The sequence below is a fragment of the Erythrolamprus reginae genome, chromosome 7 (genome assembly GCF_031021105.1).
Source record: "Erythrolamprus reginae isolate rEryReg1 chromosome 7, rEryReg1.hap1, whole genome shotgun sequence".
Lineage (NCBI taxonomy): Eukaryota > Metazoa > Chordata > Lepidosauria > Squamata > Dipsadidae > Erythrolamprus > Erythrolamprus reginae.
The window spans coordinates 38,983,657-38,999,231 of NC_091956.1; the positions used below are offsets into that span (position 1 = coordinate 38,983,657).

Below are 15,575 nucleotides of genomic sequence, written 5' to 3' on the forward strand. Positions count from 1 at the left end.
AGCCAGTGAGCCAGCAGAGAAAAATAGGAGGGAGAAAGGGGAGGGGCAGGAACCACATGAAAGTTACATTGCTGCCAGAACTGAAGGAGGCAGAAAGTGCAGCTGTTGCTGCTTTTCAGAATCTTTTATTAAGATGCCCTTTCAAAACAGTTCTCCTTGGACAAGGAAACAGAAAGTGATTTTGACAGGGGTGGTAGTGGTGCTTTTGGCCACTCTGACTGTTTTTGTGGTTTTTGGACTGCTCAGGTTTGGAAGGAAGAATACCCCTGCTGCAGAAAAACAGCAGTGGAAAGGCAGAGGGACCACTGAACACCTTGTGGAAATTGTTCTGGGAAGATGTTACAACTTCATCAATACAATAAATTCTGAACTAAGGTGAGTGGTAGGCAGTGGTGGGCTCCTTTGGGTATGGTCAGATATGCAGTACCTGTAGCAAAATTTTGGTCAGGTATACAGTACCGGTAGCAAAGTTTTGATTTTATTTTTTCCTTTTTTTCCCTTCTGAGCTCTGGGGATGTTTTTCCTATCACAGTAAATGAGGTTGAATGTGTATAATTTTAGAAGAGCTGTGCGTGCGTGTGTATACATACACTTTATATAGTAGATAATCAGGGGTGGGCTACTGCCCAGAGGGGGGGAACGCAGTGGGGTAGCGAAAATGGAGCTCCACCCCAAAACACCCAATTTGCACTGAAAGTTGTTGAAACAAAATGCATAAGCCATGCCCACGGTGTGGTAGTAAAAATTTTGGTAGCCCGTCACTGGTGGTAGGGTATTCTTGAAAAGACTGAAAGCAGGATTGATCCAAAGGGTATGCAAAAAGGAAATAAGTAGGAAAAGGAAATGTCTGAAGTTTCTTTTCCAGAAAAATAAAAGTTTTCTAGCAGTTGAAAACAATTTTATTCTGAAATATATCATACTTACAAGAATATAAGAGTATGTAGCAAATAGGCTTCCTATTTTCTTCTGGGGAGTGTTCTACAAAGTCAATAAAATATAAAAATCTATGTTCTGCCTTCAAGTACATCTGCATCCTTCAGGGCTGATCATATTAGAATTTCAATTATTCCAGCAAACTATTTCAATTAATGGGAAATTCATATACAGAGATATTTTCATACTTCTACAGCAAGTAGTACAGGCATGTCTGTTGTCTCTAATATTACAAATAATACCTGACAATTGATTATCTTCTCTGAAAATCCCATTTTCCCTGAAAATTCTAGCCACATCTGAAATGGTGTAGGATCTCCTGCTTGAGCAAGGGGTTGAACTAGAATATCTCCAAGATCCTTTCAAACCTGTTATACTGTTCTATTTAAAATAAACTATCACTAGAGCAAAATCAAAAGGAGAGTTTAGTAGTACAAGTCATATTCCCACTTAACCTTCCTTTCTCATGAACTACAAAATGTTGCAAATTTGCTCCAAGAACTTGACCCTTTGATTGTTTCTTTCATAATCCTCTGAATGCGGCATGTTCTAAAAAGCGTAACTTTTCTCTGCTAAGAGTGATTCATGGGTGCTCCTGGTTCTGGTGTTACAAACCAAGGACTTTTTAAAAAACATGCTATGGCATTTCAGACTGGAAATGAGACATTTCAGTGACTTCTTGGGGAGTGGAAGATGTAGTCGCCCAGAGTCCTTAGGGAGTTGGGTGACATAGAAATTGAATTAACTAACCAAACAAACAAACAAACAAACAAACAAACAAACAAACAAACAAACAAACAAACGGATGTATAAGATGGCTAATGAAGAGGTTTAAAACAAGAGAGAGCTGAGGAAAGATGAATCTGAGATGTGTACTTCAAAAATAAGATTGCATTAATTGGTCAAACTATAGATAATCCTCAATTTACAACCACAATTGAGGCCAAACTTTATGTTGCTAAGTTGTTAAATGAATTTGGCTTCCCCATTGACCTTACTTGTCAGAAAGTCATCATAAATATCATGTGACCATCAAGATGCTTCAACTATCATTTGAAAAATGGTCATAAATAACTTTTTTCAGTATTGTTTTAAGTTTGAATGGTCAATAAATATACTGTTGTAAATCAAGGACTACCTGTAGATTATCTCTGTATTTCAGGTATGAATTTGGAGAGAGAGAAATTCTGGCTCTTCATGATTTTACTTTGTCTTGAATCATGGATTTGCATTTTAGGGCTCTCTCTATAAAGTTTACTCAGAAGTAAATCTAATTATATTCAGTTGGGTTTCCTGCCCACTAATGCAAACATAATTATAGTTCTAGTAGGAATGAATAAACCTTGTGTGCCTCATTGTTCGGTAAGTAACCCATATATATATATATAAGTCCTGTTAATTTACATTTCTAAGGAAATCAGGATTGTAAATCAGGAAACAGAGAAACGTGATTAAATTTGGGAATGCATGGCTGATTGAATTAGATATTGTATTTTTAAAACTGGTTTGTAATTATTTATGCAATAGAGGGGGTAATCTTCAAAATATAAAGGAATATATTGTTATCTTTGTGTAAGCAAGATGCTTCTGGAATTTTATCAAGGCATTGCAATTTTAGTGCATTAGTGTGAGTTTGAAAGGGAGATGTTAGTACTTTAAAAGGAGACAATTCTTCAAAATAAATGTAACTCTTAAGACATTGGCACTATTACTTTCCAGACTCATTTGGAAATCAGAGAAAAGTTCCAAACCTTCCTTAAACACTTAAATAGTGTTCCTTGAGAGCAACTTCTAAATGCATACCATTTTAAAATTGCTTTTAATTTTTCTTGAAATTGCTGAATTCTTTAGGAAGTCATACTCTTAGAGGATTTGATGAGATATATTAATATTAATCTACATCTTTTCTTTTCTGGATTGCTAATGGTTTTAAATGATAACTTATCTTTTCTATAAAGACAAACACATTGAAATTTCATCACACTACTTTAAACAGAGAGATGATATGTTCTTGTTCACTCTCATTCCAAAGTATTTCTTCCATATTTTTTTGAAGCATACTCATGCTGTAATTTATGGATTAATTTTCTTTTAAAATCTAGTTTATACACATCACAATTTCTCTACCCACAACAGTATATCTTATGCAATCAGACCTGAAATCCTGAGCTTAGAAAGTTTAGAACTACATCACTTTTGGCATGACCTAAACATAGCTCATAAAATTATCTGTGACATTGTCCTTCCTGTCAATGACTTTTTCAGCTTCAACCACAACAATACACGAGCATACAACAGATACAAACTCAAAGTGAACCGCTCCAAACTTGACTGTAGAAAATACGATTCAGCAACAGAGTGGTTAATGCTTGGAACTCATTACCTGACTCTGTGGTTTTGTCACCTAATTCCCAAAAATGTATCCTTAGACTATCCACTGTTGACTTCACCAAATTCCTAAGAGGTCAGGAAGGGGCATGCATAAGCACACCAGCATGCCTACCACCCCTGTTCTTATATTCCCTCATATCAGTACCCATCTTATGTATATAAACAATGTTATATCTGTGTATATTATCAATACGTACTTGACAAATTAAATAAAATAAATAAAAATTTCTGTGTTGGTCAGTCAGACTGGCAGGCTAGACTGGGAACTCTATACTATTCAGCCTCTATTTCGCCATCTCTTAGGCATTATTTTTTTTCTGTAATATTTAAAATTTGTAAGTCATTAACTGGTGGAGTAGTTGTACTTGTCTCATTTTCAGATTTTCAAAAATGATAGGTTGATTACATCAATTATTATTATTATTGTTAATGTTAATGCCATACAGTATGTCTGTTTTTATTATGTATAAATAGGTGGTTTAATCCCATATGCATATAGTAAAATTGTAAGATAGATGGCAAATTCTACATAAATATGGTTATAAAATACCAGATAGTCTTCAAAATACGACTGTCATGGAACCTGCCCATTCCAGTGGCATGCCACAATGGTTGTTAGGTGAAGTATCTCACCTCCTCACAACCCTGTTCTCCCTAATGAAGCATTAAACACTCAGGTTATTAAATGGAGCAAGGGATGCTACATTTGGATCACCACTATGTGGCCCAATAACCAAAATGTTTTGTTGCCTTAGCAGGATCTACACAATGATTCTGAGTGCTTCAGAAAGCATTTGCAGCACTGTGAAGATCTCTTTAAGGCAACAAAACGAATTAGTTTATCAGGCAACTACCATTTTGTCCCCACCACAAGTGGGTGGCAGCCACATTCAAATCACCTCTGTACAGTCCAGGAACATGTGGCCTGCCCTCTTTTCCCAACATAAGGGCCAGAGAACTTCAAAAGTAAAGTGCGGGGTCACGGCGAGCAGGTGAGAGAGAGCAGCGCTCTGCTTTCCCAAACCTGATTTTTGTCATTGGGGGGCTGAAATTCAGCTGAATTTCAGCGCAGCCATGTTGGAGAGGTGGGTGAAGAAGCGGGGGTTCCTCCAAGCACGGAGGTGAAAAGCAATCACCCTGTGTGTAGGAGAGAGAACCTCGCAAACCTCGAGACAAGAGAGTCGTCAACCAACATGGCGACGTTAGTGCTGTGACAGCCCAGCGTAACAGAGGAAGCAAGAAGAGAGTAAACCACAATTCTATAGACAAGAAGGAGAAACTCAGTATGGTAAACAAAGATTATATATAGTCAAAACAGTGGAAGATAAAAATTAAAAGAGAGACAGTAACGTGGGGGACCCACCAAAGTTGATTAGCGGCTACTCAGCGGTGGGGAAGAAGGAAAAAAGAAAGTAAACTTAACTGAGAAACCTGGGAGTCGTGCAGACTCGTGCAGAGGTTAAACTAAATAAAGGGAGTGAACCATCAACAAGAAGAACTTAAAATAGATGCTTGCAAGATCGTTGTTTAAAGTTACGGTGGAGATTAAAAAAGAAAGAAAAGAGAAAGCTGAAACGATGCAGCTTGAAAGAGGTTTCGGAGTCTGCGGAGTCTATGGAAACTACAGAGGCGACGGAGGTTGCTGGGTGATCAGAAAGGGTAGGTGTTCCGGAATTCAAAAGAGCTGGGGACGAGGACAACAGACAAAGGAATTAACAGCAGGGGTGGAACACAACAGGGAGTGGCAATAGAGCTTACAGAAGGCGACGAAACTGTGCAGAGGAGCAGCAGCAAACCGAGAGAAAGCAAAACAGAGAACTTTAGAAAAAGAGAAAGTCAACACATATAGCCATCCCTTCTTATAATCCTTCTCATAATCTTATAATCCTTTTCTCTTTTTTGTCCTTTTTTGATGAACTGATGAATTGATGAACTGATTAACTGTTTTCCTGCTTTCCTGCTTAATTGATGAACTGATATCTACAGTGGAAGAAAGAGAACTAGATTGAACTTTGATTGAACTTTGAACTATATTGAATTCAGAACTAAAACTTTAACGAAGAAGAACTAGGTAAATTTGAAAAATTTAATTTAATACAACAGAGGTTGGTTTTTGATGAGTTGAATCTCTATGAATTGAATAGTACTAACAGGATTAATGATAATGATGAATTAATGATATTAATGATATTAATGAATTAAGTAATTGTAATTAATTATCATTCTTACCTCTAGTTTAGTTATAACATATCTACAACACCTACAATATATATACTAACAGTAAATGTTAATGTTGAATACTGAATATTGACCTACTGGGGGGGAAAATATATATAACAAATCCAACTATTCTTAATTATCAATTAAAAAAGAAAAAAGGGGGGGACAATAATAATAATAATAATCTGTTAAAAATTTATTTACGGTAAAAAGTGAAATTTTGTACAATATATCTTAAATCTAGTTACATATCAGATTCGTTGGGCTTATAGAAAACATTAGGCATATAGCATATACTTGATTTAATAATTAATTGATATCATTTGAGACTTCTACTCTATTCTATTCCATTAAAGTTGTAGAAATCTGTAGTAACCTGTAAGGTAGAGTGGGGTGAAGTAATAAAAGAGATTAAAATGGCAACCTTCCAGAAATATACCAAAAAAGCAACAGGCTCCCCCTCAACCCAAAAATCAATAGTCAGTATGTTAGCAACAGAAAAGTCTAGTGGTACTAGCAATATTTGCAACACCACACAAACAACACAGGAAGCATTAATGGCAATTCAAGAAACTATGCTTAAACTCCAGGAAAAATTAGATAGGAACCACGAGACAATGAGGGAGGATATGCAAAAAATGGATAATAAAATTGAAATTATGCACCAAATTTTGGAAAAAAATGAAAGGAGAATAGAACAAATTGAAAAAAAAGTAGAACAAAATGATAAAAAAAGTAGTAAGAATGGGTGAAAAATTAATACAATTAAACAAAGAGTTAGAAGAATCGATAATTAGCTATGAGATCGACAGAGCAGAATTTTATATCAGATTTCAAAATGTAGAAGAGGAGAAAAATGAAACCCTAGTAGAGACTATGACAGAAATGATTGCTAATATACTTCAAAAAGATAAGCAAGAAACTGCTAACAGAATAGATGAGATTTACAGGGTGCATACTAACTACGCCCGAAAACATAAGCTCCCTAGAGAAGTACATGTAAGATGTGTAAAAAAGGAAACTAGAACTGAAATATTAAAAATTGCAAAAGACGAAGCAATAATTTATAAAGGGAAGGAAATAAGAGTTCTTAAGCAAGTACCTAAAAAATTAAGGGACAACCGAAGAGGTTATCGACCATTAGCAGAACTTTTAAATAAAAAGAAAATCTCCTTCAGATGGTTAATCCCGGAGGGAATGCTTATCACATGGAAGGGGAAAAAAAATAAAAATAGATAATGAATTTATGGCACAGGAATTCTACGAAGAACTGATAGCGGAAGAGAGGATAGAAATAGAAAGTCAAAAAGAGACATAAGAACCACTGATAGATCTAGATAGCGGGAAAGAAGGAACCTCTAAAGATAAAGAACAGGAGGAAGAAAGAATATTAACAAGAGCACAGAAAGAAAACAGGACAAACAGAAGACAAATAAGGAAATAAAGGGGGATGGGAACAGAAATTAAGTTAATCTCAATTAATGTAAATAGTTTAAATTAATTTATTAAAAGAAATAGTATATTCAATAAAATACCAAAACAAAATTTAGATATTGTTTGTCTACAGGAAGTACATATTCCACAAAAAAATGAAAAGCAATTAGAAAATGAGAAAATTGGGAAAGTATTTACGTCCTTATCACACAATAAAAAAAGAGGGATTGCAGTTTATGTTTAAAAAGAACTAGATCCAAGGAAAATATATGCAGATAAAAAAGGAAGAATTTTAATCATGACAGTAACATTTTTTAACGTATATGTATCATTAGTTGCAATATACACACCAAATAAAAATATTAAAAAATTCTTCTATAACTTGCACCAGAAACTGATTGAATTAGAAGTAGAAGACATTTGCATGATAGGTGATTTTAACGGTATAATTGATCCCATTAAGGATTATAAAAGTGCTAATAAAAATTGATATAGAAAAAGAAAAGTACTCCCAAAAACATTTTACCAAATGTGTGAAGAATTAAACTTGAGAGATTGTTGGAGAACAAGGAATCAAAATAAAAAAGAATATACATTCTACTCCAATGCACACCAAAGCTGGTCCAGGATTGACATGGCGTGGGTTAACAATAAAATAGGAAACTTAATAAAACAAATTCAAATTGATAAAAATGATTGGGCTGACCATAACCCAATAAAAATTATATGGAATGAGGAGGATAAGAAAAATAGGAGTTGGAGATTAGATCTACAACTATTAAAAGAACAAGAATATATAGATTGGATTGAAAGAGAAATGAAATTATTCTTAAAAGAAAATAACAATTTAGACACCTACCTCCAGAATTTATGGGACACAGCAAAAGCCTACCAAAGAGGTCTAACAATAGCCTATAAATCAAGAAAAATAAGGAAAAAAGACAAAACCAAAAAGAGTGGACACTTAAATTAGGAAAATTAGAAAAAGAATCCCAAAAAGACCCAGCAAACTTAAATATAAGGCAACAAATTATGCTGATAAAACATAAACTAGAATTAATAGTGATAGAAGAAGTAACAAAGAAACTGAGAGAAGTAAAAGAAAATCAATTTGAACATGCAAACAAACCTGGTAGATGGCTATCATATAAATTGAGGAAAGAAAGAGAGAGAAAACTAATCCAACAATTAATAGATAAAAAAGAAATAACACATTACCAATTAGAAAAAAAGAAAGAAATAGCACTAGAATACTATAAAGAACTGTACAGTGAAGAAAATATTAAGGAAGGAGATATATTAAAGTATCTAGAGACATGCAAAATTAAATTAATAACTAAAGAAGATAAAGAAATGTTAAACAAAGATATAACAAAAGAAGAACTGGAAAGAATAATTATGAAACAGAATAATAACAAAACACCAGGCCCAGATGGTTTCCCAACTGAATTCTATAAGGCAACATTCCACATAACGGGAGAATTATTATTAGAAATTTATAACAAAATGTTAACAAATGGTGAATGCCCGGCATCATGGCAAGAAGCTAATATAACACTGATACACAAAGAAGAAACAGATCCAAAATATATTAAGAATTACAGACCAATATCTCTGTTAAACGTAGACTACAAAATGTATATGTCAATTATAGCAGATAGATTTAAAAAAAATATTAAACAAAATAATACATTCTGATCAGAATGGTCTCCTGCCTAACAGACAAATTAGAAATAATATAAGAATTACATTAAATATGTTAGAATATTATGAAAGCCATAATGATAAGGAGTTTGCAATGCTGTTTCTAGATGCCGAGAAAGCCTTTGATAATCTCAATTGGAACTTCTTTTAAAAATTAATAAATATCATGGATTTAGGAGAGAATTTCAAAAATACAATAAATAAAATATACTCCAAACAAAAGGCAAGGATAATCATAAACGGAGATACATTCGATATTAAAAAAGGAGTGAGACAAGGCTGTCCACTATCTCCCTTAATATACATAATGTCTATAGAAATCCTATTAAACCAAATTAGAGGGAAAACATCAATACAAGGCACCCAAATTAAACAGCAAATATATAAAACACAGGCTTTCGCCAATGATCTGGTCTTCTTTTTAGAAAATCCAGTTAGCTCAATGATACATTTAGTAAAAGAACTAGAGAATTATGGAAAAGTGGCCGGATTAAAAATAAATAGGAATAAAACCCAAATATTAACCAAGAATTGTAATCAAGATTTAAATAAATTACTAATAAAAGAAACAGGTTTCCAAATAGAAAAAAAATTAAATATTTAGGAATTTGGTTTATGGCAAGGTATTCTTCTCTGAAAGAACTAAATTATATGAGATTTAGAAGAAGATTTAGAAAAATGGACAAATTTAAATTTATCCTTAATGGGAAGGATTAATACTATAAAGTCTAATATACTTCCAAGGTGGCTCTATCTCTTCCAAACAGCACCAGTACAATTAAGCAAATCGTTCTTTACCAAAATAAATAAAATAATTTCTAAATTTATCTGGTGCAATAAAAAACCAAGAATAAACATGAAAGCCTTACAAGATCTAAGAATAAGAGGAGGATTTGGTTTGCCCAACTTAGAAATATACCACCAAGCCACTAAATTACTATGGATTGAAGAATGGGTCAACCTTGAAAATCCTAGAATTTTAACAATAGAAGGTCACGATATAAATGAAGGATGGCATGCACATTTGTGGGAAAAAGAACATTCAAACATTCACATTTTAAACAACATCAAATTCGGAATACACTGTTGAAATACTGGCAAAAAGTTAGGAAAAAACACTATAACGAAATACCCAGATGGCTATCTACATTAGAAGCCCAAATTCATCCAAATATAATTAGCCAAGAACAAATAATAACCTATGAAGCCCTATTAAATACCAAAGGAAGTCTAAAAACTAGAGAAAGACTTAAAGAGGAAGGCATAGTAATAGATTGGCTGCCATATTACCAAATTCAAAGTAGATACAAAAAGGACTTAGTGAAATCCGGAATATGTAAAAAACAAAATGAAATAGACAAAATATTGGCAGGATCTGATAAAAAATTTATAACCAAAATGTATGCTTATCTACTAAATCATGAAAACATCGAAGAAATAGTTAAACCTAATATGATAGCTTGGATGACCAACTTTGGCTATGCAATTCAACTAAACGACTGGGAAAAACTATGGTCAGTTAACTATAAGATGACTTTGTCAACACCATACAAAGAAAATCTTTATAAAATGTTCTTCCGATGGCATTATGCGCCAGCGCGCTTAGCCAAAATGAATGTAGATATTAGTAACAAATGTTGGATGTGTAAAAAAGAGGTAGGAACATACTACCACATATGGTGGCAATGTAAGGAAGCAAAAAACATTTGGATCCAAATTCGGACATGGATGGAAGAAATACTGAGCTATAAACTTGAGATAAAACCGGAAATGTATTTATTAGGCATAATCAGAGGCAAACATAGCAAAGAAAATTACTACTTAATAAATCACTTACTTACTGCTGCAAGATTAGCATATGCACAAGTTTGGAAACAAGAAAAGACTCCAAACGAAGAAATGGTGATTTTAAAAAAATTAGATTGCGCCAAATTTAGCAAATTAACATACGAGATACAAAACCAACAAAATAAAGACTATTACAAAGTGTGGGGGAAAATATACAACTGGGTGGAAGTTAAGAAAAAGGTATAGCAAATAGAATTGTAAAAAATAAATCTTGTAAATATATAAATTGTAAATGTTCAATGTTGTATTGTATGATGTCTAAATGTTTGTATGTTAAACAAAATAAAAAAAATTTTTTTAAAAAAAGTAAAGTGCAATGGATGATGGGCATGTGAGGAACAGGCCCAACTGTTGAGTGGTCTCAGAGTGGGATGGGAGTGGGGAGAGGTGGAGATGCTGCAGCAGCTTTGTGGCTGGCTGTAAGGTGTGCTATGTTCTGCCTGACTGGCTCAGGCAATGCGTAACAGTCCAAGGAAAAGAAATCAAACACACACGTGCTCTGCTAATCAGCAAACTTGTATTAAATAATCAAAAAAGGATTACTCAAAACAGTTCGTAGTGTCCGAAAACAATGCAAGGCTTACTTCAGCCGCATACAAAAACACAGGAAAAAACAAACAAAGACAACCTGGAATGAGCAAAGACGTTTCAGGAGTCCTTTTGAATCTTTGGAGCAAACAGCAAGTCCCAGAGTTTTCACCTCCCACTTGTCTGAAAAAGCTGGGTTGAAAACTCCAATGGCACGGAACAGAAACTTCAGAGCAGGAACCACAAAATAACACAGATAAACAGCCACAGTTTGCCTTGGCCTTTGTTCCCTTTTATTCCTTTAGCCCTCATTAAGGGAACCACACCCAGCCCTCAGTATAAGAACCACACCCAGCCCAGGTGCTCCTATAATGACTTGTAACACTCCTTAAAGCGATCCCTTCTTTGCATAGCTCTTCAGCTACGCAGATCAATATATTGATCTGCAGAAGAACCCAGGGACAAAAGACTGTCTGAGGGATTGCATGCCAAATCCCCTGGGCTGTCTGCTGAATCCTGCGTCCCAGTGGCCTCGTCCTCCTGGTTGTCTGCCACGTCTTCCTGGCTGTCTGCCACATCTTCCTGGCTGTCAGCCAGGCTTTCGCATTCACTTTGTGCCACATCTCTCCCATCTGTGGGAGCAACAGCTGGCCCAGGCCCAAACACAACATGCTGCAGCCACTCTAACTTTGACACAGGGTTGTAGGTAATTTTGAGGTGACTAATTTTGAATGGTTTTTTAACAGTCGACCCTCTGGTCACGAATGCTTCTGACCATAACCAAATCAGATTCCAACCAAAAAGTTCACTTTTTTATGTGGGCGATTTCCCTTTCTGCACCATTTTTTTTTGAAGCACCACATTTCCAAAATTAGGCTCGGATTACTACCAAATTGGGTTACGACCAAAATAATAGAAGGAATTATGGTTGTGGCTAGAGATTCTATTGTATCTCAAGGACTACCTGTAAGTCGACATGCTACCTTTGTCTTTTCTTCATTCAGGAAAAAAACACAGCTAGTTCTTGCTTAACAATGGCAGCTGGGACCAAACTTTCTCTTGCCAAGTGATATGGTTGTAAAATGCAATGTTGTGTGACTACACAATTCAGAAAAGCAATTCCAGCAGTCCTGTTTGCCATTGTTAAACAAGGATTGGATAGATTGTTAAGTGAGGATCTCTTAAACAAAGACCATCTGTGAAGAATACTGAGACTGTCAGCTTCTTTAAAGTTGCTTTATTCTCGGTAGCTCAGAAACAATTGAACTTGTGACTTCAGCACTTGCAAGGACTGACTGAAACAGTGTCAGCTTGCCTCTTTTATACTCTCACTTTCCCACTTAAACCCAACTGTCACTTTCTTAAAATTCCCGATCAAATTCTTAACCAATCACAATCGACAATTCAAATTCCAACTATTTACATTAGCTTAATACATATTCAACACCCCTCCCTTCTTGGTTCAGCAAAAGGTTACATAGAAAGCCATGTGACAAAATCACCCAATCTGCTTGGTCTGCGTACAACCCTTTCAGACCTGCACAGATCATTTGAGTCCTGGCAATCAATTGAAGAGGAGGTCGGCTCGTCAGCGACTTCACTGTCCGTTCTCTGCCTATCAATCGGCATGGTTCCCAGTGTTGAGTCTGCAGACACTTTGCCGGCCTCCCGGGATGCCATTCCCGCAACACTGGATGGACGCTGCGGACTTCGTGAGTAGACTTCTATATCCATATTGTTTTGCCGCATAGTCCGTCGGTTAAGGTCTTCTGTGGGAAGCAAAGGTGGATAGTCTGTATTAGAGTCCGAATTTGTTCTTTGAAGTTGGGAGGTTGCTGGCTCCTGGCGCCTCCGTAAATGGTCGATGTGCCGTTTGGCGCAGTCTGTCTTATTATAGTCCCTTTTAACCAGTTCAATCCACCATCAAAGTTCTTGGCAAATACAGTTTGACCAATAAACATAAATCTTTCAGGATTTACAATAGCATTTCTGTCTTCACAATACATTGCGTGTAATCTATCTATAGGGGACCTTAATTTTCTACCCATTGTTCTGTCGGGCTCTCTGGTAGACTCCTCCTAAAATTCACAGGTACAAATTTCAGACACACACACGTTTGAAAATTCAAAACAATGTTCTTTATAATGAAAATTCACTTAACCTAAGCCCTCTTTTGGTATAGCAAAAAGCACTCGTATCCAAACAAACTGGTAATTTGTACAAGTCCCTTATCATTTCTGTGATACTTAGCTTGCAGCTGTGAGGCAATTCACAGTCCTTCTTCTTTCACAAAGTGAAACACACTTTGCTCTGGTTTAGTTTCAAAGCGGGGAAAAATCAGCACACAAAAGGTCAAAGTCAGTAAAGCAGTCACGAAACACAACGATCAGATAATCCTCCACAATGGCCAAACCCACAGGCTGCTCTTTATAGCAGCCTCACTAATTACCACAGCCCCACCCAACCACAGGTGGCCTCATTTTCTTTGATAATAATCTCTCAGTTGTTGTTGCCTATGCATCGCTCTCCACATGTGTGGCTGTATCATTAACTCTTGTTCTGAATCCAAGGAGGAGCTAGATAATTTATCTCTTTCTGAGCTGTCTGCCACACTCTCCTCCTCCCTGTCACTCATGTCTTCTTGGTCAGAGGAGCCTTCATCAGCAGATTCCACCGGGGGCAAAACAGGCCTGCAGCATGTGGATGTCTCCCCACATCCACAGTCCTTGGGGCAGGAGCTGGGCCAGAGCTAACCACAACACCCATTAACAGTTCAGCAGGGCTTTTCTGCGTTTTTGCATTAGGAGTAATATGTTGGGTCAATAGAAATTGGTCTAGACGCTTTTGCACCTCTCCTGGTTCTGATCTCCTCAGGGCCTCTTTGGCCACCCCAACGTACCGTTCTGCCAATCCATTAGCCCAAGGGGAATAAGGTGAAATGAGTGCATGTCTTATGCCCAACTGGTCTAGAAACAACTCCATTTGCCTTGCAGTGAATTGGGGACCATTGTCTGAAACCAGTGTATCAGGGCAACCATGTGTTGCAAATAAGCGGCGCAGGGCCTTAATGGTGGCACTAGTGGTTGTATTCCCCATGGCAATAATTTCTATCCACTTGGAGTATGCATCCATAATTATTAAAAAGGATTGTGTTCCAATGGGGGCTGCGTAATCTATATGAATCCTAGACCAGGGTCCCTTTTGTGCTTCCCACTCTGTTGGGGAAATTCTAGGGGGGTTTGGCCTGGACTCTTGGCATGGATCACATGTGGCTACCCATTTTTCAATATCTGAGTCTAGCCCAGGCCACCACAAATGCCCTCTGGCTAAGCTCTTCATACGCACAATACCCGGGTGTCCTTTATGCAATAGTTCTAACACATTGTTCCTTAAATTGGATGGAATAACAACTCTGTCCCCCCACAAAAGGCACCCCCTTAGATATGACAATTCTTGCTGTTTGCTTTTGAAATCCTTTAAGTTTGCATCAATAATATCGTTGGGCCACCCTCTTAACACATAATTAACAACCTTCTGTAATAAGGGATCTTGTCTTGTGTTTTCAGCCACCTCTTTAGCTGTAGTGATTGGGTTGTTCTCTAACTCCAATACTAATACATCAGATGCTGGAGCTGGGTCCTCTACTATTAAAGACATGGGGCACCTGCTTAAACCATCAGCACGGTTGATTTCTTTGCCTCCTTTATGCTTGAGGACATAATTATATCCTGCTAGAAAAATAGTCCACCTAATTAAACAGGGTGACATGAACGGGGGTGTGGGCTTATTTTCCACTAATAACCCTAGTAATGGCTTATGGTCTGTGATTAATTCAAATTTACTATCAAAAATATAACTGTGGAATTTCTTGACCCCAGCTACCAGGGCTAAGGCCTCCTTATCTAACTGACTATAATTTCGTTCTGCGCCAAAAAGCGTTCTTGAAAAATAAGCTATTGGGGCATCTGTGCCATTTGGTAATACATGGGCTAGCACAGCTCCCACCCCGTACAGCGAAGCATCACATGTCAATCTCACCGGTAAAGTTGTGCTATATTGGACCACTATGCTGCTTGAGGACAATAGCTGTTTTATTTTGATAAATGCTTCACGTTCAGTATCCCCCCATATCCATGGTGTTCCCTTCTGGAGTAATCTGTGGAGAGGTTCAGCTGCTGTAGCTTTCTGTTTTAAAAAAACAGAATAAAAATTAAGAAGACCTAGGAATGCTTGTAGTTCTGTTTTGCTTTGGGGCTCTGGGGCTTCTTGTATTGCTCTAATTTCTCTGGGGTAGGGTGAATGCCTTTCCCATCTATTCGGTACCCTAGGAATTCTACACTGTGTGTACCCCACACAAATTTGTCGGCTTTAATTTAAGGCCTTTTTGTTGTAATCTTTTTAGGACTTCCCTTATTATTTGGTTTAGTTGAAGTTGATCTTCCCCTGATATTAATATATCGTCAAAATAGGGTATGGCCCCTTTAATTCCACAAAGCAGTCTTTCCATTAAGCTTTGG

The 15,575-nt window shown here is 36.5% G+C and overlaps 2 protein-coding genes across 3 annotated transcripts in view; both read left to right on the plus strand.

The window, feature by feature from the left end:
• Nucleotides 1–15,575, plus strand: part of LOC139170328 (uncharacterized) — a 355,966-nt gene that overhangs the window by 291,230 nt on the left and 49,161 nt on the right. The window lies entirely within an intron of this gene.
• The window catches only part of LOC139170329 (ADP-ribosyl cyclase/cyclic ADP-ribose hydrolase 1-like), a 185,842-nt gene continuing 170,400 nt past the window's right edge, over nt 134–15,575 (plus strand). For both annotated transcript variants that reach the window (XM_070757370.1, XM_070757371.1), the window contains exon 1: nt 134–375. In XM_070757370.1, the coding sequence (XP_070613471.1) occupies nt 134–375 (242 nt within the window). The remainder of the gene's footprint in view (nt 376–15,575) is intronic.